Consider the following 24,527-nt stretch of genomic DNA (forward strand, 5'->3'; position numbering starts at 1 on the left):
TATACTCCCTTGTGATCAAAGAAACATCCATATCCCTAGGATAAACATACTCCCTTGTGATCAAACATCCATATTCCTTGGATAAAACATAGGCTACTCCCTTGTGATCAAACAAACATCCATATCCCTTGGTTAAAAAAACATACACCCCTTGGATGAAAAAAAACATACCCCCTTGTGATCAAACAAACAAACCCATTTCCCCCCCCTTTTTTTGTTCCCTCGTGCTGGTTAGTATATTGTATTACTGATAGGTATTTAATTCCTTAATGTTAATATTGCAACAACACATTTAAATAAAAGAGCAACAAATTTACGTGAATTGAAAAAAATATTTCCTCTAATCTATATGTTAACATGTAACTTATACTATTATTCATAAGATAAATTAATACAAATGAGTTAATATAAGTAGTAATTATTTCAAAACAAGTTAAATTTAATAAATACAACACTTGTTTTCATATAATGTATAAAGTCAAAGGGAAATATAAAATAATACAATTGTTTGCACGTGTACAAAATATTTATTTTACACATTCAAAAAAACAAAAATTTAAATGCACTATTATATACAATCGTGTTTTATAATAATTTGTTTTGGAGCAGTATTACTTTATTCGTCAACTGTGCATTTTGAATTGTTGCATTGCGAGTAAACTAAGGTTATACCATATTTTTTATGAATACTTTTACTCAACAGTTAGAAACACTCTCATCGTCACGTCATTTAATCCACAATGACACGGCGGTCGACAAAGCCAATAACGCCCGGGGCTCGTGAGCGGCTGGCAAAGGGCGGCGGAATGTCATGGTGATATTTAAAACACTCGGGTCGTAATATAAATGTATTTTATACCTGTAACTTTGTACGTAACTTTATACCCATTGCCAATTTTAAGTTTTTCGCAAGGGGATGGTTGTAGACTATTTCATTTTATAATTATCAAAGATTAATCAGTATGCCGGCGAGACATTTGCCACGTTAAAAAAACTTCGAGTGAAATATACATGGTGTCCCACGAAGAGATTTAAACGTTTGATGTTATATTTCTTGTCCATTTATAAACCGAATATTTTGAAACTTTACACAATTTATGAAGTAGATTTAAAAAGTATTTTGGGAAAATTTCAGTTCCATAACAATGTTGTGGAATAAAAATGGTAGCATATTTAAAATGTTACCAATTTGCTTCCTATAAGAATGCTGTCAGTTGTAATGGTGTGCTGTACTACGACATTTCAGACATTAAAATGACTGGAAATAGGCATTCACAAGTTTTAAATGAACTTGTCTTGACTCATTTTACGGTTCCAGAAATGTATCAAGCAATCTTCAAAAAAGATGGTGCAAATCATGTCAAGCAATTACTAAATGACAACCTTCATTGCCATTGGATTGATCGTGGAAGTTTTTTTTTTTGTAATTAGACATCTCGATCCCCAAATTAAACTGTGTGACTTTTTCATGGGTTTACTTGAAGGAACAAGCTAATACATATAGATTCAATAATGATGAGGAACTAAAACAACCAATTGAAAGGGAACTATTCTAGATGCAGCAGAATTTCTTTGTAAGAGCTTAATATGATTCATCAGTTAAGCGCTGTTATTAGTGTGTCACTGTGGAAGGATGGTTGAATAATTTTCGACTCTACTTTTAGCTTTTGCTTTAATCTAGAGTTTCCTGATTAAAAAGCATTATTTCCCTAGAATGTGAATAAAAACATTTTACAAAACCAAAAACAGAATGTTTAATGTTTTTAAAGTATCATTTTTTAATATGCCAAACATGTTCTTTCTTCAGGGGTTAGGGAGCTGAAATTTTCACAGAAAACTAAGTTGTGAAAAGTTTCAAAATATTCGGTACATAAATGGGCAAGTAATACCAAATCAAACGTCTGAACCTCTTCGTGGGACACCCTGTATAGCTTCAAATATATAGTTTAGTCCTCCTAGATACTTGTGGTTCAGGTTTTGAAATGAAAAATAACAGTTTTAACTGCTCTAAACCCATGAAGCAACATAACGTTGTGCCGATTTTAGTAATAGAATATTGTTAGTGTTTCATCTAGTGGTATTACATTGATGTGGGTTTTTAATGTTATTTACAATAAGATCGATAAATAGCCCCTATTTGTAAGCCATAGAGTTCATACTTTTTAATCTCAAGATAATTGTAGCAAAAATGCAGACATTACGTATTTAAATGAGTTTTCGTGGATTGACATAATGTATTTTACAAAACACATATTTGATGATCAAACAAAATACCCGTTTTCTTTTAAATCAGATTAAAAGTAATAACATGTATTTAGTATAAAAAGTAAAAAAGTAAACTAAGCTATATTTAATAAGACCTAAACTATTTGCCTAGTTTTACATGTTTACTACTATTTTCAACACTTTTTGTGACTTTTGAACTTTTTCTCGATGTTTTGTTATATGATTTGAAATAAAAGTTGAGGAACAATACGGTGAATATGACGCCCTGTAGAGCGGCGTACACATTGTAGGCGGTCTGAAGTGGTGGTGTAGAACACATGGCCAACAGGGATACGAAGAACACCATCAGCACGAAGAACTGGAACTGTCACCGACACAGCGATTACAATCTAGACTACTTAATATTAAAAAAAATATTCGTTATTACAATCCAAAGTTTTTATGGACACCTCTATAAAATTCTAATTGTAAACATGGAAAACAATAGACTTGAGTTATGAGCTAAAGAGTTTTTTTTAATTCACAATTAAGGATTTTGCGCTAGTTTTCTGGAATGTTTTTGGAGATTCAAAAGGACGGGCTTGTGTACAAAAAAAAAAGATTGTCTATAATCGTAGTTAGTGTAAGATTTTAGTATCCCGTTCATAATATGTTTGACAAAAGCCATATCCTTTGCAATACGTTATATATTGTTTGGTAAAACTAACTTCCTTCAGCACACAGCAGTTCATAAAAAACCTAAGCTTATAATAATCCAAATGGTCCATTGCATTAAAACAATCCTGCATTGAAACGTGCTGTTTTAATATTACATTTAAGATGATGACTAACAAATAGATTACAATGGTTAGGTTTTCGAAATGTTACAAGTCCTGAGAGGCAACTAAAATTTAAAAGTTAAATGGCCAAATCAACTGTCATAATAAACAGTTAAACATGTATTTTTCTACAAGCCTTAATCAAAATAATAAAGCCCAAACAAATAGGTTTGCAATGTTTGTTTGCGCGAAACACGGGCAGAACAACAAGTGTAAATAATACAAATTAGCATAAACCTAAACCTTAGCATGGGAAACCTTCATAGTATAGGGTTGGTTGGAAAAAGCTTTAAATCAAGTTTCCTGAGATTGTTTAGACATACATTAGGTAGTCTAGATCACATTATAGATAAAAGGGTTGTTTTTTAACTAATATATTTGAATAGTCTTTCCGTTTACTAAACATAGATAGTTTCGTACACTAAACTGATATTTTGAATGTCAAATGCAGTAATTATACAAAAATGCATAAACATAACGGCTGGACACTTGCAAAACTTCGATTCCAACCAACTGAGATTTCAACTATAGTATTTTGATTAAAGATAGATATTTGTAATTAACTGTTAGCGTCCATGTATAAGGTAGATACATACGAGTTGTAGCCAGGTGATGTATCGTTTCCACCAGAGATATCGCTGAACGCCGGGCCCCAGAGCTGATAAGAAGTAATAACTGTACATGATAATGTGCACAACTGAGTTGACCAGCCCGATCATGATGCCTTGCTCTCCTGTAACAGTCGACATTGCAATGCATTCACTCTAGGCTATATACTCCCAAGTGAAAAGTATTATTTTAGATCCATAAGGATTCACTTATAAATATTGAGTTATACTCAACTGTTAGACAAAACTTACCCAACTGTTAATCAAATAAAAACTTGGACATTTCTTTAATAATATTACACTAAACTTGACTACGTAAAAGTATACGTGTAGCATACGTTATTCGTGGATTGGTGGCATATAATCGAAAACACTAATAAAACTCTATATTTAGTTAATTGTATCGGAAATTATATCGGGGACTCACCTCTGACATATTTCAGATACAACCACACGATAACTACCATGTGCGTGTGATGATACAAGTGTAGAAATGATATGTGTGATTGCTTCTTCCTCAACACAAAAAACATCTAGAAAATAAAGAAACTATAAAAACCTGTTTTCTTTATATTTAAGGCCTCGTTTGTCAAACCAGATACAAATTTATACTTCTATGATAAATAGGAGCTGTTTAAAATACATTCCGCTAGCAGTCTTGTGCGACACCCAGTCGGTAATAATCACTCACTCAACATGTTTTAAGGTCAGTGATTTATTAAACAGCATTTTAAACACATAAATATACCTATAAATCAAGCCTTAATAATTTGTCTTATAAGCTATGAATGTAATTGCCTATTTTTAAAAGTTTGAGACTTCTTTCCATTTTCTAGACCTCGCTATTTTACCTAAAAAGGGAACATATCTTACAGTTGAAAAATATAACAAATAAATGTAGATTTTAAATGCCCTTACCGATACACATAAAAACTATTTTAGACAAACAGCATACAATACATATTCCTCTTTAGCACGTTAAATTCATTTGCTTTATTATCATTAAGTTTTTGTATATATATATATATATATATACTAGCTGACCTGGCGAACTTCGTATCGCCTAAGTTATAGGTTTCCCCTAAGACAGACCGATGGAAAGAAAGTACCGTTACGTTTAATTTTCAAGATGATCTCGTTCGCATCGCTCAATCACGTCCTGGTTGAAGTTCGTTCGCTACGCTCACTCACCTTTGGGTTGGAGCTCGTTCGCTACGCTCACTCACCTTTAGGTTGGATCTCGTTCGCTGCGCTCACTTGCCTTCAGGTTAGCTCGTTCGCTACGCTCACTCGCCTCCAGGTTGAAGTTCGTTCGCTACGCTCACTCACCTTTTGGTTGCAAATTAGCTGTTGTCATAAATGTAAAAGAAATAATAGTGCTGCACCCTGTTGGTAATCCTTGTAACTTTAATGCTATTGAACATCATAGAACAGAACCAACTTGTTTAATTGAAAGGTATGTAAAATGAATTGTTGTATTGAAAATAATTTTGGTTTAGTGTAACTTTTGTTAGTTTGATTACATCATTAATTTGAGGTCTTGTTAGTGTTCCATGGTCGATTAATTGTTGTTCGAGTATCTAAATGGTTTCATCTATAGGTATGTTTGTATACATGTCATTTACATCAAATGAAAGAAACAATGAGTTCTGTGGTATATTAATATCTTTTTTTGTCTATCAATTCGTATGTATTAGATACATTGACAGATTTGTTCAAATTTATATTGTTTTTTTTTTACTGTGTAAATATTTACATAAATTGTAAGTAGGGGATTGTCGAAAATTGTCTATTGGTCTAATTGGGATGTCTTGTTTGTGCGTTTTTGGTTGTGCTCGTAATGTAGGGGATTTTGGATTTGGCATTTTCAAAGATATTTTGTCTTTTTGTGTGATGCTTTTACATTTTGATATTGTTGTATTTGTATTTTTTGTGCATGTTTCTGTTGGGTCTTTTGTTGATAATTTAAATTTACCCTTTTCAAGATAAGCACTAACCTTATGTTGGTAATCAGTTTTCTTTATAACAACTATTGAATTTACTTTGTCATTTTGTGTTAATATTGCATTATTTTCTTTTAATTTTTCAGCTATAGAATCAATAAGAGATAGGTCTTCTTTGGTTTTTCTTTTGGAATTTGGTCGTTTGTTTTCCAATTTTAGTTTATTTACTTCATGTATAAGGTTGTGTCTAAAGTGTTCTTGTCGGTCGTCTTCTTGTTGTCTTATGGATATTTCTAAGTTAAGTAAATCTTCTTTTATGTTATGTTTTTAATGGTATAGATTTAGATTATATTTAGATGTATATATTTTCTTACCGTATCGACTAAATCGGCTACCTTGGACATCAGCCACACCCATGTCACTTTAAATGACTGAAAAATACAAATTAAAAACTTAGACAGTAATCTTCACAGATGGGATTATATGTTACGAATAATTGAGTATGTTATAGACATCTCAGAAACAAAAGAACCCTGGGCCATTTCGGCCCGCACAGGATTGAAGGGTACGCCACACCTACTGGCCCGAACCACGTGATCTTTTCGTTTCTGCGCAGGTTGTTTTGTTCTTCGGATGTCTATAAGTAAAAATATAGTGAAACAAAACTGCACTCAAGACATAGTTTTACCACTGTTTCTTTAACAAAAACGTCTTTCTCTAAATTTATGTCTCATACATTTCTCAGAACACAACCTTACTTATACACTATAGTATAAATTGTTGGTTTCATAATTTTGCAGCGTTGCCAATTCGAAGGGAATTTGGGCCTTCGAGGGTATTTTCGAGGGTAATTAATTTTTAAGGGTAAAAAGGGGTATTTTCAACAACCCAAGTCCAACATTAATATTATATCCAATATTAATATTAATATATCCAATATTAATACCGTAATAATAATTCATTTATGTTAATAATAATCATAATAATAATAATTAATAATTCATTAATGTATTTATGTTCATAATTGTTATTACTCAGGAATGTGTTGCACAGTCTGATGCATGATTCATGAGTGTTTAACTCTGTGGCGTTTCTCGTCGTCCCGTCTTCGTCATCCATCGGGATTCGTGAAATTGAAACGTTGTGGAATTTGCTTATTCATTCCCATTCCCGTTGTCTTTCCAGTCTCCACTCCGTTCGCTAACCGGCTTTCGTAGTTCAGTTGATAGAATATTAGTAGTTTTGTTTGTTTGTCGGCGAAGCGTGAAAATGAAAATTGAAGCAGTAAAGTGTAAAGTGAATTGTTAGATTCTTTTTTGGAGATTAGTGAAGCTGATGTTCCTAATTTGTTTGGACCAGATATGTGTTTGGACTGTATTTATCCAATGTAGGCTACTTATATGATGATGATTTAGACATTTTATAAACTCAAGGTTTTAAATGTAGTCCTACTTCAGTATGTAAAGTTGGCTTGTGGTTGTATTTTTCTGTTGTGTAGACCTAGAACCAACAAACTTTGGTAGTTTAATGAATAACCTATTTTTTAATGAACATCGTAATAAGTAGGCCCTAGCTTACTGTAGACTTAGCCTAGTAGACTTTGTAAAAGGTTGGGTGATTATGACATATTAACTTTGCGATAAGTGAAGGTGCTTTTTACTGACCAACGGACATATTTATTAACCACCAGACTTCTAGCATTATCTAAGACTTGACCCTAGCCTACTAACTAAGCCTAATACCTTCTCTTTAATGTGTAAACATCTCTTTAACAAGCAATATTGAATAGTGATTACGGTATAATGCGTAACTGCCTCTTAAAGTTTTCAAAAGCCAAACAAGATCGTATTAAAGAGGATGGCAGGCCTGAATCCTCGAACACAAAAACGCCTGAACCTAAACCTGGCACAAGTTCGACACCTGATGTGTTGCCGGTCGTTGAATTTGACGATGATGACCCGGATGATCCGGCACCAATTTCTGACTTTGATTCTATTGATATCCCACGAGCCTTTGTCGGGGAATCAGAAGAAAAAAGACAAATTTAGGGAAAAGCAAATACAAAGCCAGTGAGCTAAGATTTGTTCAAGGTTGGTTAAAGTTACCTCTCTTTACCAACTGGCTTGAAAAAGCAAAAAGCAAAAGAAAAAGGTTATGACATGGCTTATTGCAGGATATGCGACACTAAATTGACAGCCCATAAGACAGAGCTTCGTAGGCATTCGAAGAGTGCAAGGCATGTTAAGCGGAGTAGGGAAATTGTGTCAAACAAGGATTTTACGAAAATGATTGCAGAAGGGAAAATTGATGACCAAATTAAAAGGGCTGAAATAAGATTAGCAGGGCTTATAGCAGTGAACAATTTACCATTCTCTGTAATGGATACCCTCTCACCTATTATACAAGATATTTGCCCTGATTCCAAAGTTGCAGAAAAATTAGCAATGAGATGAACAAAAACTACCAATGTTATAAAGCAAACCTTGGGGAGGACATTTTTATAGCTACTCTATAACAAATTAGGTGAGCCAGGGTCTTTTTTTCTCTAATCATGGATGAGACAACAGACATTGGAACTAAGAAACAGGAACTAAGAAAAAAATGTGCTCTGTCAGTAATGTATTGTGACAAAAGAACTGGTTCAGTAAAACCCAGGTTGGGTAAAACCAAGGTTGAATACCTTTCCAATTCAATGGTGACTTGTGTTTTAGAAAAGAACATTCCAATCGAAAATTTAGTTGGTTCTAGTGCCGATACCACCAATTCGATGGTGGGACAGCACCATTCAGTGTTTTCTTTTTTGAAAGAGAAGTACCCGCAAGTAGTTTGTGTCAAATGGTCGTGCCATATGGCTCATTTGGCAGCTAGCAAAGCTTGTCTTAAACTACCAAATGAAACCAAAGATATTTTGAGAAATTTGGCATCACATTTCAACAGAAGTTTTCCTAGCACTAAAAGAGTTTAAATTATTCTTTGCAACTGAGGTACACAAGATACTGTCACCTTCGATTACTCGTTGGTTATCCTTAAAACAATGTGTGGATCATGTGATAGAACAGTTTGAGCCGTTGAAAGCTTATTTAAATCTTTATTATTTAAATTTTTGTTTGAAGAACCTTCATCTACAGTTCGGAGCATGGTTGTGTGTATGAACAATAGATTCACAAATGTTTATTTAGAGTTCTTGGCATATGTTTTAGGAATAGTCACTGATAGAAGCTTTTTTAATTAACTGCATGAATTTCTACACTGAATTGGTTTCACAGATCAAATCAAGATTCAACTTTTCTGACGGTGTTTTTGACCGCATAAAAATAGTAGATCCCAAAACTGCCCAAGATTTCAAAATTAAGAGTCTCATTCATGTTTTTCAAAGATTCCCAGTCCTCAAAAATATAGTTGATCCTCAAAAAGTTGATTCAGAGTGGAAGCTACATGCATTGAAGTGGAAGGAAATCAAAGAACTCGAAGCAGCAACACAAAATGTAACACATAATGAACATGCTGACAGATATTGGAGTAAGATGTTTGAAGTAAAAAATGCAGTAGGTGAAAATTATTTCCAAATTTACAAAAAGTTATAGAATTATTACTGGTTTTTCCTTTCTCCAATGCGCCTTTAGAAAGAGTTTTCAGCAATTTTAAACGGATGCAAAACTAATGACATGAATAAATTAAAAACTGAGACTGTTGTGGCTCTCATGGGAGCAAAACAAGGTATTGAAAGTGTGGGTGGGTGTGTCAAATTTGAACCCACGAAGGAGATGTTGAGGAAAAACATTTGAAAAAAAAAACTAAGTGAGATAAATAGTGAGTAAACTGTAAATAGTATAGTGAGGAACATTTTATCATTACTTAAATTGGTAAGTTGTAAATTAAGTTTATTGTTAGTTATAGGCAAGAATAAACATAGGCCTAATTTTAACCCTATTTTGCTGTCAAAGAATAATAATATATATGGGCCCAAGAATAAATTTGTTACTGTGTCTGCTTTAGTAGAATATTGTCCAGTAACATAGTAAATATTTAATACAAGTAGGTCTTATGAGTTTTATGTTGGATTTGTTAGGCATGATTTGGCTAATGGTAAATCTTTAATATCTGGATGGTTTGTAGTGCTCTTGACGCATGGCTTTAGGATTTTAGCCAGTTCTAATTAGGTTCCTGTAATGTGTTTATATTTAACTTAAGCATTGCACCTTGATTTTATAAAATAGTCTACATTTCTCAATACAAAGTCAATACTTTATAGTCAATACCTAGTACGATAACAGGTTCTCGTGTTGCGACGTCGGTGGTTTATGAGGATGGACTTTATTAGCAAACAGGAGGTACTTCATTTGTACTTACAAACAGCCTGAGAGCTTGGTTCCGAGGAGGATAGGACGGACTGCAAGCTTCTTGCATCATGTAGCCAAACATCTTTGACTCGCTGAAATACTAAAATTATAATGAACATTTATATTTCAACCAAACATAATAATGTAAATTTATAGAAGTACAATTAACAGGACAAAATGGAAATGATTCTTTAATAGGTTATAAGATCATCTTTAGAATTTTTTTTTAAATGCCAGAGGCATTTTAAACGTAAGAACCACAAAAAACTTTGAAGGATTCCTTTCCAACCCATTGATTGCAGAAAACCAACCCCGTCTCTCTCGCGTAACAGCACACGCAAAATATGCGATAAAAATCTCTATATATACAAAAATATGCTTATTACATGTACTTATGCTAAAAATAAGTACATACTATGTATGTACTTAAGTACGCACAAGTACACATAATACGAATGTTTTTGTATATATTAATTCTTTATGTTTCATGTATGAATCTTTTATTTTACGATTTGTCTTTAGCATTAGTCATTTCATGATAAGCATAAATGTACAAGTAGGATGTATAATGTACAAGGCTAAATTTATAACGAAGAAATTACAACTTTCTATTTTTGTCACAAACAACAAACCTGACAGTAGGAGGACTTGCAAATACATATAAGCTTAGTATACACACATCAAACACAAAGAGGATTAGGGATCTTAACATAACAACATTAAACAATTTAGTTGTAAGTTTTTCCTTGCAATATTAAAGTACTTAGTTGTAGTTAGATAGACGTTGTAGACCTTCAAAGGCAAAGGTAGATTGACCATGTTTATCAAGTTAGTGAGGTATTGACAGAGTTGGAGCAGAAGTTTGTACAAAAACTTTACCATTACGGGGACAGTGTGGTCAGAGTATCCAGCTCAATCACGGCTAACTTGGTTACAACACGAAAACACCTCTCTTTTGGTCTAATGTCTTCTAAACATTACCGAATGCCTAGTAGCAAATACAACTGATTCAAAATAAAGTAAAAAGTCATTTTAAAATTTATTTCCATGACATAGATTTTTTTTTATTTAAAATATCTAAATAATACATCCGAATATAATATTGTTCTTTTATTTGCATAAAACTTACTTTATCAAACAAAAAATTTGTTATCGTTACTAATTTTTACTTTTTGTAAGGTCAGTTAGGCCTAATAGTACCGTAATCATAGAACTGTAATACAGTATTCGTCAATATCCAATATTTATTTCATTGGTATTTTTCTCAATAAAATAAATGGAGGCATAGTCAACACGAATCAATCCTTAGGAAATTCAAGACAGTTTCACCTTTATTCGCTTACTTTAAAATATCAGAATTACATCATTAATTAAATGTGAAAGTATTCTACTCACCAAATGAAGAAACCAAATGTTGTATATGACTTGTGCGATATTGTACACCATCATGGTATACTTTAGGTTGAAGGGCTTGCGATCTGCCATGAGGCGAGGTCCGAGATACGTTACGAACGTGAGGTAGCTTACCATGAGGGCAGTTACAGGGTAGGGACTGGACATCATCCAGTGCGAATCTATAGCTTCATCTGGGGAAAACAGAGATGATAATTAGTAGTCGAGGTCCGAGATATGTGACAAACGTGAGGTAGCCTACCATGAGGGCAGTTACAGGGTAGGGACTGGACATCATCCAGTACGAATCTACAGCTTCATCTGGGGAAAACAGAGATGATAATTAGTAGTCGAGGTCCGAGATATGTGACAAACGTGAGGTAGCCTACCATGAGGGCAGTTACAGGGTAGGGACTGGACATCATCCAGTACGAATCTACAGCTTCATCTGGGGAAAACAGAGATGATAATTAGTAGTCGAGGTCCGAGATATGTGACAAACGTGAGGTAGCCTACCATGAGGGCAGTTACAGGGTAGGGACTGGACATCATCCAGTGCGAATCTACAGCTTCATCTGGGGACAACAGAGATGATAATTAGTAGTCGAGGTCCGAGATATGTGACAAACGTGAGGTAGCCTACCATGAGGGCAGTTACAGGGTAGGGACTGGACATCATCCAGTACGAATCTACAGCTTCATCTGGGGAAAACAGAGATGATAATTAGTAGTCGAGGTCCGAGATATGTGACAAACGTGAGGTAGCCTACCATGAGGGCAGTTACAGGGTAGGGACTGGACATCATCCAGTGCGAATCTACAGCTTCATCTGGGGACAACAGAGATGATAATTAGTAGTCGAGGTCCGAGATATGTGACAAACGTGAGGTAGCCTACCATGAGGGCAGTTACAGGGTAGGGACTGGACATCATCCAGTGCGAATCTACAGCTTCATCTGGGGACAACAGAGATGATAATTAGTAGACGTGGTCAAAAATGCATGACAAACCTGAGATAGGTTACAATGAGAACAGTGAAAGGGTGAAGACTACAACTTCAATTTAATAAGCAATATTTACGTCCATAAAATATAAAGAAATGGGTTATAATTATTTGTCAAGCTTGATAATTGTTTTCACATTCGTTTATAAAATACAGTAGTTTTAACCATCCGATTGAGTGGTTACAGTGCAGGGCTTCAGTCCCTGAGGTCTCGGGTTCAAATCCCGCCGAATCACCAATAGATGATAGATGTTATCTAAGTAATAATGCCGCAACCCCTAGGTCTAGCCTGAAGTAATGTGAAAAAAAGTCCCAGGCTCGTTCCTAGCGTAAAAAAAAACAAAAAAAAAACTATCCGATTACCACTTATTTAACTTCATGGATTTCTGTTATATAGACCCCAAAGGGGCATAAGGATGTGTAAGGGACATTTCCTCCTTTGAAACATATTCAGCCACGATAGCCAAAAAAATTTTTACTCATCTGACAATTATAACTTAAGCCGGAGTAAATAAATCGATAGACTTTATGAAGTGTCTGGGCTACAGAGTAGCTTGTATGCATAGGAAATAAACCAATATATTGTACTGGTGTACTGGTAGTGTAGATTATTTTGCATATCCATCGTCTACTTACCAAAACCTAAACTATTTTTGTGAGCTATATCTCTGTACAGATCGGTCAAGTCTCCACCTTTTGCCCCCTCTGCCTATACTCAGATGACCAGCGCCAGGCCATAGGCCCGCCGCACATTGAAGCGAGGCGAGGTGCAGGCTACATGCAGGCTAGGTGCAGGCGGAAGAAAGGACTTTTTCGTGACACCGCACATTGAAGCGAGGCGGAAAGAGGTTTCCTAGCTTTGGTCCTACTTTCGCGAGTAGAGGAAGATTTCTTTGACCTTAACTGATCAAATCATTCATTATCATTCTGATTGTGAGTTGAATAGTAGTTTTACTCAATTCGCTATCCAAAAAACGTAAAAATGTTTTTGGAAATGTGATAACATAAAAAAAAGATTAAGCCATGTTTTAACTACTGACCAGCCAGACCGGTCTTTTAGAAAATATTTTCGTGTAAACAAACAACAGTTGATGATATCCATAATTTTATTGAAAGTGGCATTAGCAAAATGGAATGCAATGCTCAACAACATATAACCATCTGAATTAAATGCTCCATTACAATATCTTTCACTCACAAAACACTAGAAAACCCAACGCAGGCGCGGGCAAGAAGCAAGCAATGTATTTCAACTACAACGCCGTGGAGGACCGACAGAGGCTGCTAAATGTGCGGTGCTCCATTTAAACATGTGTATTACAGAATCATCTGTGCCTCACCTGCACCTCTCCTCGCTCCAATGTGTGGCGGGCCAAGGCATGATTGTACTTTCTGATTGTAGTAGCGCGTTGCATACCACACAGTTCAAGAACCCCTCAAACCTCATACCTCTGCAACATATCTCAGCACCATCAGAGTACTAACCTGTCGCCTAATTAGACATGGAAGTAGTATCAATGATGTATAATTATGTTACAAATAAAGTTGTTGTTTTATAATAGTTTTTTTCCTATGTTTTACCTTATTTGTGAAGGTGGCTTCAGACCATGAAAAAGGGTAAAAAAACATGGGCTAAGGCATTTAACATTTTCACAGTGATAAAACATTATGGACCTTATTATTTTTAACATAATTTTTTATTTTATTTTATTCATTTGTTATAATTGGTCTATTACCTTGCCATTGGCTGTATGGGCTATTAATTAACAGCTGTGCCTAAGGAACATGTCGACCTTAGTCACTAACAAGACTACAAGATCACGCCACTCACCCTACACTAATATCCATTCATACTTGGCTTAAAATACCTAAATTCGTATGGTTACAATTTCATAGGAAAGTATTAACGTATAAGAAGTTTATGATGGGATAATCCAGAATGATCAAAATAACTATATTTGCTCACCTTCCCATTCTTGAAATTCATACGGTTTCAAAGCCTCCTGGAATGTCATTTTTAGAACGTTTGCAGAACTAACCATACCTAGAACATTCGAATATATGTTTATAATAAAAGGACCTACAAAAACAACTAACGTTTAACTTATTTTTATATTTGTATATAGTATCGTAATTCATTGTTAGCTTTACTTTTACAAATGAAAATACTTTAGACACCAAAATACTTTTTTACAGTTTCTCAACTGGGCTACGATACTATCGGATGAAATTATCGATCAGCAATCGAAATTGCGATCATTACACTTTGATTCGACTGTTGAATAATCGCATGTCCACTATTCAGACCATAATCGATTCGATTTTTTCAACATGGAAGCCAATCTAGTAAAAAGCAAAGTTCTTCCAAACCTCATCGTACAAACTATTTTTTAACGGTTACACGCCCCCAGGATTATTAAATTTCGTAACACAAAGAAAATCTACCCAACTTTCAAATATATTGCGGTGTAAATAAGAACCGCAATATAAGAATATAAGAATGCAATATAAGAATGGAGGAAGCTACCAAGCTATGACACCAAGATAATGTTAGGTGATGCTAATGGGAAGATTGGACAGGAACCAGTATGGAAAGGTACAGCGGGAGGGAATAGCCTCCATAAAGAAAGCAATGACAATGGAATGAGATTGTTGAGTCTGGCAGTTGGCTGTGACATGAGGGTTATGAGCACGTTTTTCCCAAGGCAGGACATCTACAAGGCAACATGGGTATCACCGGATGGTCACTCCAAAAACCAAATAGACCATGTACTAATTGATAGACGACACTCTAGTCATATTACAAATGTACGCACCATACGAGGAGCTGAATGTGGTTCAGACCACTACCTAGTATTAGTTAAGGTGAAACAAAGAATCTGCATTGAAAAAAGGAAGGGACAAGAAATTCACGAAAGCATTGCAGTTGAAAAGTTGAGAGAAAAGGACACAGCTAAGGAGTTCAAGATTAAACTATCCAATAGATTTCAAATCTTGGAGGAACAAGAACAAAATGACAAACTCACTATTGAGGAGAGATGGACGTCACTACGAAACACAATACAAAAATGTGCTGAGGAAGTTTGCGGGAAGAAAAAACGAAGCAAAAACAAACCCTGGTTTGATGAAGATTGTAGAACAATGATAAATGAAAGGAAACAAGCTAAAGACGTTTTGTTGAAACATGGAAGAGAGATTGACAGAAGGAACTATGAGATTAAAGCAAAAGAAACAGTAAAAATTCTCAGACGGAAGAAAAGAGAATAGATAAATAGATTGCTGGAAAAGACGGAAGAGGACCAAACAGCTAACAACTCTAGAGAATTCTATCGAAGAATTAGATGGTTCAAAAAAGGATTCAAACCTAATGCATATGGCATAAAAAACAAAGCAGGGCAAGTAATTATACAGAAAGCCGAGGGTCTAGAAGTATGGAGAGAATATTTCTGCGACCTATTAAATGGTGAAGAGGATACAAATCACACAGAACGAGCTACATTTCAGAATGTACAACCTTTTGTACCAAATCCGTCCATAGAAGAAGTAAAGGGTGCAATAAACGACCTCAAAAACAATAAGGCACCCGGAGAAGATGGGGTGACAGCAGAGATGCTGAAAGCAGGAGGCCAGATAATAATAGACAAAGTACATAGGTTAATTAATGAAATATGGGATAAAGAGACTATTCCTACAGAGTGGCAAGAAGCTTTAATAGTGCCCATCCATAAAAAAGGGGATAAACAAGAATGTAATAACTATAGAGGAATATCTCTTTTAAATGTTACATATAAGATTCTGTCCAAAATTATTCAAAGAAGACTTGAAGTATATACGGATTCCTTTGTCGGTGAACAGCAGGCTGGATTCACCAAAGGCAGGTCCACTGTGGATCATATTTTTATACTTAAGGAATGCTTAGCAAAGTACTGGGAGTTCAACAAGGAATGCTATTGTTTATTTATAGACTTCAAAAAAGCGTATGATAGCCTATTCAGAGCAAAGATATGGGAGAAAATGGAAAAATTCGGAATACCAGATAAGCTTATTAAATTAGTAACCACATGTGTCTCAAACTCTCGTTGTAAAGTGAAGATAGATGGAGAAACCACAACTAAATTTAATGTGAATACGGGGGTGAGACAGGGGGATGGACTCTCCCCCCTCCTATTCAACATTGCTCTAGAGGAAGCCCTACAAACAGTAAAAAATGCACACATAGGACTAAAACTAGGAACGAATATTAATATATTAGCTTTTGCAGATGACGTAGTACTGATGGCTGAAAGAAAAGAAGATCTTAGGGTTTTAACGGAGATACTAATAAATGAAACTGAGTATGTAGGGCTAAAAATAAATGATGCAAAAACCAAATTCATGATAGTAACAAGAGGAGAAGCTGGAAATAATGAAGAGTTTTTTCAAGTCAACAACCATGAATTCCAAAGAGTAAATAATTTCACCTATCTAGGCGTTCTACTATCTGACAAAAATACGGAAGACATGGAAATTTAGAATAGGATAAATTTAGCAAATAAGAGTTGGTACGCATGCAGTAAACTAATGAAATCCAAACTTTTAACGAGAAAGACAAAAATTAGAATCTACAAAACTATAGTAAGACCTGTACTTTTATATGGAGGGGGAAAATTGGATCCTGAGCAAGAACTCAGAAAAGAAAATAATAACTTTTGAGAACTATATATGGGCCAGTATGTGAAGATGGAGTATGGAGAATCCGCCACAACCGGGAGCTAAGAGAATTATTTCAAGACCCTGATATCAATGGAGAAGTTAAGAGTAGAAGATTAAGGTGGGTTGGCCATATCCTAAGGAGAAAGGAGGAGAGTCTACTGAAGATAGCACTCAGAGGAAATCCGAGGGGAAGAAGACCAATAGGTAGACCGAAAGCCAGGTGGTGGGGTCAAGTACGAAAAGATTTGGAAAGGATGAGGCTTGTAGAGGAAGATGCATGGGACCGAGACTATTGGCGACAGCGTGTTGGCGAGGCCAAGTACCAGCTAGGGTACAAGTGGCCATGGCAGTAAGCAGTAAGCAGTAAATAAGAACCAAAACCGAAACGTAGACATTTTACTTATACTACACTACGTACGTATTTTGCCTGCTCTACTTATCTTGTTCTTCTTTCTCTTTGGCTTGGTATTTTCAGTTCGATTGTTTCTCCTCAGATCTCACTTCTCACCTCACTCCCACAATGTCTCGGTCAGATTGTAATAGAAAAGTAGAGCGCCTTATTTATAACCATGTAATTTTTTTGGAGATGTTCAACATTTAGCGGAACTAATTCGCACTGATTATAAGTAAAAACTGTTCTAAACCAACCAAACCTAGCCAAACTTGCTGTAATATATGGAAAAAACTGGTTTAAATTGGAAAAGGCATGTGGTGAATGAAGGTCTGGACCTATGCAGATTTGTGACTGCATTTAGTCCTTTGAAGGTAAGTTAGATTAGGTAAGTTAAAGTTTAGGTTATAGTTAACCTAAACTTTACCTTCCTAATCTAACCTAATGCACTCAATGCAGCCACGAAGTAAGGTTCACTGGAAAATAAGTAACCTAATAAAAACTTACAACAGTTAGAAAACTTATAAAAAGTAACAAATTTTAATCACAGTTAACTGAATAAGATATATAAATTTAAATACCTAGAACAACTCAACTAAACTTAAAAAAGTGTAAACACAGTTCACTGGTTAACTGGATAATATTGTATAAACAACAAAAATACCTACCTATACCGTAACAACTTCACAAACTTTAAACACTTACTAATTGTATGGAAGGTTCGCTGGAAAATAAGTAGCATAATAAAAATTTATAACATTTGGATAGACTATAAAAAAGTAACACATTTTAAACACAGCTAACTGTATAAGATATATAAACTAAAATATCTATAAGAACTAAATGCACTTTAAAATACAAATATTAAAGCACAGTTCACTGGTTAATATATAACTAACTAAAATATCTTTAAAAACTGAATAAACTAAAAGAACGACTAACTTTAAGCATAGTTCACTGCATAATAAGCTAATATAAAATACCTATAACACCTGGATGAACTATACAAAATAACTCATTCTAACATCATTTCACACTATAAACCTATAAATATCTCAGTTTCCTGGGTTCAACAATCTTGTGGCATTTAAAAAGTGAAGAAAAGGGTCGTCACCAGACAGTTTGACTTGACGGCGGTACAAATACTCAACCAAATGCGTAGCTAAGTCTTCCGACATAATCCCAGTTTTGAGTGACCGTTTGAACCGTTTTGAGTTACCACGACGATTCGATGGTCTGAGTATTCGTTGACGTTATCGGATCGATTAAGTTTGCTGAGTGGTTGACGGTAAAAAGATGTATCCACTAGCCGATAAATTAAAGTAACCTTTCCATAGATCCGTTACAAGAATTGTCCCCAGTTTGATATACTTTTCAATACTAACGGTATAAGCGTTACTGCATCACGTTTGTTTTCTGGGCAAATCTCAATCCTGTATCTGCCTCCCCTTCTTTCCCTTCTTGTCGTGTCCACGTCCACATTTACTTCAATCATCCCTAGAATCATCACACTCCTTCAACCAATCTTCATCTATTGTATTTCCTTTTGCCGATTTTACACTCGTCTATTTCAAACACTATCCCGTCACCCCCTAAAAGCTCCTCTTCCTCGTATTTGCTATCTATGTAGCAAAAGCAAGCCTCCATACAATAAGAAAGCCAATCGGAGATGGTTCTCCTACTTGTTTGAGATGTTGCTGAGCTCGTTTCTCTGATCAAAAAATCATAGTTAACAACATTGGTGCAAAAGAAATAAACTATTATCAAAATGTTGATAAGGCCAGGCTTCGCACTTTCAAAAAAATGTTTTTCCAAAGCATTCTTTCTGACATTGTGTCCGCCATTAGTGTTTTTTTTGGCAAATCGGAATTTATCAGAATTGTCGCCACGAATTAGGGTTTTCATTTCGTCCCCGCACACATCACAATTGGGATTTTCAGATATCAATTGTTTTCCCTGGAGAAAACTTACACAATTATCAATAGAACAGAACACATTATGGCACAAAAACCTAAAATTGATCAAATTAGAATCACGATCCACTTCCATTTTTATTACGCTGTCCAGTACAGGAATGTCAAACTCACAATCACAATCTATGGTTTCCAAGGTCACATCTATATTGTAGGGCTACTACCCAAGTCAAATGATCAATGAAGAGCAGACATTTAAGAAGGACTAATAATAATATTATTTTATTAAGTAAGAGTCCGATTAACTATTGACGGTTTATTGCTTCTAACCCCCAAATCACATAAAACGTCCTTAAAACGATTTGAAATTATTTCTCGATATCAACATTACAACTTTGTCAATGATTGTTTAGGAGGCGAGGCTTCCTTTTTTTACTAATTAAATATATCAGAAATAGTCTAATAACTAACTAGAGGGTTTCGTTTGAGGGAGACTCTAAACCTGGTTAATCATCTTGAGGAACACGTAATTAATTAGACGGGTAAAAAAGTAACTGTAGTGGGGGTATCCTGGAAAAAAACCAGGATGGATACCCTAAATATGGAAATTGTCTTACTTAATACGGGGAAAAATCTTGATTTATGGAAATATAGTGAATACCCACGAAACACTGTGAGTCAAATCAAAGTGTAATGATCGCAATTTCGATTGCTGATCGATATTTTCATCCGATTGTACCGTAGCCCAGTTAAGAAATCGTACCCTACATTATATATAATGAAAACGTAAAACTTCTTTTATGATACGTTCTATTGATTCAACTAATTTAATAAATCATATTATAAAGAGGTTGGATTGCATTAATTAATAAGGAAAAAATATTTGAACGGTACTTATATACACTTTTATAGACCTACATAATATGTTGTAGTCGACTGTCTTCAGGATATCCTTATTACATTTACGTATGCCAAGTATGTATTGAATGAGACTTACTTTTCTCTCAGGCACTTAGTAGTTTGTCCGCTTAACTGATCGTTTAAAAGCGGACCACTCCCAGAGCTTGTCGTTAGGACATTATTGAATATTTCTGAAAAACGTCCAGAGCTTTAATAGAGGGATCGAGATTAAAATATTAATAACAATTATATCAAGACTAAGTCTTTGTTTGCAGAATTCTTACGTTTCCCAGAGTGGGTATATTATTTCATATTTTAATTATTTATTATAAAAAGATTAAATATTCAAGTAAGAACATAGTACGGAATATTTAGATATTTGATGAACATCAGATTTCATTGCTAGACTAAGTATTTACTCGACTACGAATTTACTCGACTAAAGACGTTCATTTAGTTATACTGTACTTGTTCAGTTCTTTTACCTTCGATTTTAAACAAATAAAGGTATATATTTGTATTTTTATTTGAATGGTAACCAAAGCAGTGAACATTGAAGTAGAGCATGACTCTACTCCTGCGTTCATCTCTGCTTTAGTCAGATTTATTTCCCGACGTGGACGTTGTAATCAAATTTACTTTGACTGTGGTTCCAATTTCATAGGAGCTAATATTAAACTACAGAAATAATGAAGAACCTCAAATCTGAAGAATCTCAACTAAATTCACCATCGAACATGGTTTAACTATTCATTTAGCCACCTGCTTCACGTCATCATGGTGGGTTATGGGAGTCAGCGATAAAAAGTTCTTAATACCATATTTACAGAGTTATCGGTTCTTCAGTCCTTGCATATCAGGCGTTTACTACGCTCACAACTAGAATTGAGCACAAGGCTATGTTAAAATTAAGACCATTATGTACACTCTCTGCCGACCCCTCAGATAGTTCAGCACTTACGCCTGGGCATTTTCTGACTGTTATTTAATTCCTGAAGATGACATCTTAACTGTACCTAAGTATAAATCGTTTGAACCGTTGGCCAATTAGTCAATCATTATTTGAGAACACATGGAAAATATGGACAAAAGAGTATTTTCACACACTGCGACAACGAACAAAGTGGACAAAGTCGACAAAGAACATAAACATTGGCGATCTGGTCATAATTCAATCTACAAGGCCAACTTTTCAATGACCCCTAACAAGAGTAACTAAGTTTTTTTCCAGCAAGGATGGTGTTGAACGAGTTGCAGAAGTAAAAACAGCAACAATCTGTTGTAGAAGGCCTGTAACTAAACTCTGTGTTTTACCATTTGACTAACTGTTGAAGTGATGACACTTAAAAGTTATACTGTTAAAACAAATACTAATCTAATTACCAATTCTAATGTAATTCTAATGTAGGTGGAATCTAGACCTAATTGCCACGTACATAATACTGATTTTCTATACTAAATTATATTTGGGCTTGGTAATTCATCTAATCCTTAAAACAAGTTGTTAAAATTACATTCGAATGAAAAGCTTACAAAACAGCAAACTATAAAATTACACATTCCTAAATAAAAGAAGGATTGTAATCTGGAATTTCCAGCAAAAGTAAAATTTAGCCACTAAAAGCTCGTCTTTAATTTTGGCTCTTTAAAAATGTACACTACTTTTAATATAACTACACTACTTTTACATGTACACTACTTTTATATGTACTTTCTAGTTCAATATTCAAGAATATTCAAGTTTTAAACATCTGTTAGAAATTGGATGTCGAATTGATTCTCATAGCCAACATTTTCCATACTATTTTACGTAGTCTAAGGCTTTTAATACGTTTTACAACGAATAAACATTATGAACCTAATCATTTTAACCATAATTTTGATTTTCCACACCATAGTCAATTTTTTAAGTTAGTTTTTGAACATGTGGATGGGTTTTATAAGCTAACGGATGATTCTTTGTTCGAACTTACAAAAACCGATTCAAACTGGAAATCTAATTAATACGGCCAAAAATAATCTATAACTATAGATGTTAAATGTTTATGCAATGAAGAGGATGAATGACCATGTTTTTCTCCTAAGCCAAAGTCTTGTACCATACAATTAGTTTTATTAACTAGACTTAAATCTTGGCAAACATTAAATAAAGCTCCGTGGAATGTGAAAAGGACGGGTGATGGCTATAATTATAGAATATCTCTTGTAAAACATAATGAGCAATTTTATTTGTTTGTATTCAAACCTGATTATTCCTAACCTCAAGTATTGTAAGGTTTACTCAAAATATTATATAATACTTCGGTTAATGGAAGACAAGTAGTTCTATTCCCTGGTATTTTGAATATTGTTATATTCTTGTTTAGGGGACCAAAAGAGGCCACTGAACCAAGCTGAACATATTGATGGAGGTTATAAACATAAAGGGTGAAATGTCAAATATTCTGGCACTCTTGCTGCACACTGCAATTGTAGACATCTGATGGTGACTTTAGGAAAGCGCTGCCAACCCTGGAGTTCAAGTTAAACTAAATAAAAATATTCAATTTTTTCAATTTAATAAATTTATCTTTGTATCGATATTGTTTAAATATGACATTAGCAATTCAAGACTTAGTTTGTGCTTCTTGTATTTTATTTTTTTACAACCAATAATATATATCCGAATACATATTTACTGTGTATATATATGCATGGATAACAAGCAATGGTAAAACAAACAACGTAGTCTACAAAATAGTTGATTTCATAAATGGGCGATTTATTTGTAATGGTTAAAAAGTATTTGGACAATGCACGCTGGTTAAAACAACTTTAAACATTATTTTAAAACACGTTGAAGAAAATTTTCAACTATACTTTATAAGTACATCGCATTATTATGGCATTATAAAAATGGTTTTAAATCAAAATAATTAACTCGATGTGTAATTCACTAGGTCTTCTGATATTTCCCTCAGAAAATATGAAGTGAATATTCTCCAACAGTCTAAGTAAGAATGACTAAGCATTCTCGGCCATTATCACATCGTCACCATTCTTTCAGCTCATGAATTTTTCAAATGTTTGATAAATGAAATATTTCTATATTCAACTTACCAAAAATGACAAATCTCTTTCCAAACGGTGTTCGACACGTGTGGGAATGGATGACAAGTAAGAAACAATCGTATGCAAAGTGAATCACATATTCAGAATCCAAGGTTAATCAGGTGAACCCCAGACTCAATTTTTCAATTGACTGATTCTTACCTTGAGTTTGCGCTGTCTGGCCTTTAACAAGCGTTTATGTGTGTTTAATTTGTGTTTGTGGAGGTGTAAGTTTAACTATATTTCTGTAAGTGTTGTTGGCATACCTACATTTGTGTTCATTCATGTAATTGTCAATAAACGAGATCAAAGATTGTCAGATAGCTTTAATTATTGCGTTCAAGGTACGCGCGCAATTAGTATTTTCGTAAATATAAAATAATTTTAATTAACTTCATTAGGTTCGGCAATTACTCTTGATAGTTTCAAAGTAAATAATGCCTTCCCATAATACGTACGGGGATTCTCTTTCCATCCATTGTTTGATCATTATCTACTATCGAAATAACTGTCTGCGTATAACCGGCTCTATGACAAGAGTCAGTGACATTATAAAGTCGACGCTCTCGCCAACTAATGATGACACTTGGAACTGTCGAGGACGTTTTCTAAAATTATCAGTCTTTGGAATATCTATAGATATGTTATTACTTTTAACAATGTTAAACCAATTTAGACATTATTTTAAAAGCTTGCAACATAAAATATGTAATTCGAAACATAGTTTTATTAGGTATTTAGTTAATAATGTTTATTACTTACAATTCTATCCAAATTAAATTTAATAGAAACGTATCGAGATCCTTCTGTACCAAATCAGCATTAGAAGTGTATTCGTTCAACTGTTTCACTGTCTGAAGTTGACAGCCTCGCACTAACCTTAAAATAAAATTAACGTGCACCCTTTTATTTTAACCTTTTACTTTAACGTTCAAGCATAAAGTCACAAAGTCACGGATAAAAATGTTTGTGTAAGTCATATTAATTTTTTTGTTTAAACCCCGTTCAAGCGAATTTTCCTGCAGTTACCAACACACATAATGTGATCGTTGGAATGTATTTTGTAAATACTGCATTAAAATACGTTGAAATGAAGTTAATTTTCCTTTTAACGAATTAAAAAATGGCGTCATTCGTAGGACAAATAAAATAACCCAACATTATCAAATTGTAAACCATAATTAGTCTGCGTTAGACTCAAAAGATTAAAC

At 34.3% G+C, this 24,527-nt stretch overlaps 3 protein-coding genes across 3 annotated transcripts; 2 read left to right on the top strand and 1 right to left on the bottom strand.

Moving 5' to 3' along the window:
* Nucleotides 1-525: 525 nt before the first annotated feature.
* Nucleotides 526-23,370, bottom strand: LOC129004383 (elongation of very long chain fatty acids protein 7-like). The gene is made up of 9 exons (XM_054432953.1): nt 23,326-23,370; nt 20,324-20,417; nt 14,297-14,374; nt 11,331-11,521; nt 9,946-10,035; nt 5,970-6,026; nt 4,080-4,185; nt 3,641-3,777; nt 526-2,590 (listed from the first exon to the last, which is right to left on the bottom strand). Exons 3-9 carry the CDS (start codon nt 14,370-14,372, stop codon nt 2,366-2,368), a joined length of 882 nt encoding a protein of 293 aa, XP_054288928.1. The 5' UTR covers nt 14,373-14,374; nt 20,324-20,417; nt 23,326-23,370; the 3' UTR covers nt 526-2,365.
* LOC129003530 (uncharacterized) lies at nt 14,878-15,597 on the top strand. The gene has a single exon (XM_054431825.1). It carries the CDS (start codon nt 14,878-14,880, stop codon nt 15,595-15,597), a length of 720 nt encoding a protein of 239 aa, XP_054287800.1.
* LOC129003531 (uncharacterized) lies at nt 15,940-17,375 on the top strand. Its single transcript, XM_054431827.1, has 2 exons — nt 15,940-16,078; nt 17,041-17,375. Exons 1-2 carry the CDS (start codon nt 15,940-15,942, stop codon nt 17,373-17,375), a joined length of 474 nt encoding a protein of 157 aa, XP_054287802.1.
* Nucleotides 23,371-24,527: the final 1,157 nt, after the last annotated feature.

This window comes from Macrosteles quadrilineatus, unplaced genomic scaffold (assembly GCF_028750875.1).
Source record: "Macrosteles quadrilineatus isolate MER2022 unplaced genomic scaffold, UCM_ALF_1.0 Scaffold_9__3_contigs__length_116548681, whole genome shotgun sequence".
Taxonomy (NCBI): Eukaryota; Metazoa; Arthropoda; class Insecta; order Hemiptera; family Cicadellidae; genus Macrosteles; species Macrosteles quadrilineatus.

Excerpts from the sequence above, each read along its gene's own strand:
- LOC129004383 (XM_054432953.1), bottom strand. The coding sequence starts at position 14,372 with ATGGTTAGTTCTGCAAACGTTCTAAAAATGACATTCCAGGAGGCTTTG. Across the intron at positions 11,522-14,296 it reads TGAATTTCAAGAATGGGAAG|ATGAAGCTATAGATTCGCAC; the intron begins GTGAGCAAATAT and ends TGTTTTCCCCAG. Across the intron at positions 10,036-11,330 it reads ACATTTGGTTTCTTCATTTG|TATTTCAGCGAGTCAAAGAT; the intron begins GTGAGTAGAATA and ends TTATAATTTTAG.
- LOC129003530 (XM_054431825.1), top strand. The coding sequence starts at position 14,878 with ATGTTAGGTGATGCTAATGGGAAGATTGGACAGGAACCAGTATGGAAA.
- LOC129003531 (XM_054431827.1), top strand. The coding sequence starts at position 15,940 with ATGCTGAAAGCAGGAGGCCAGATAATAATAGACAAAGTACATAGGTTA. Across the intron at positions 16,079-17,040 it reads AAAAGGGGATAAACAAGAAT|TATGTGAAGATGGAGTATGG; the intron begins GTAATAACTATA and ends TATATGGGCCAG.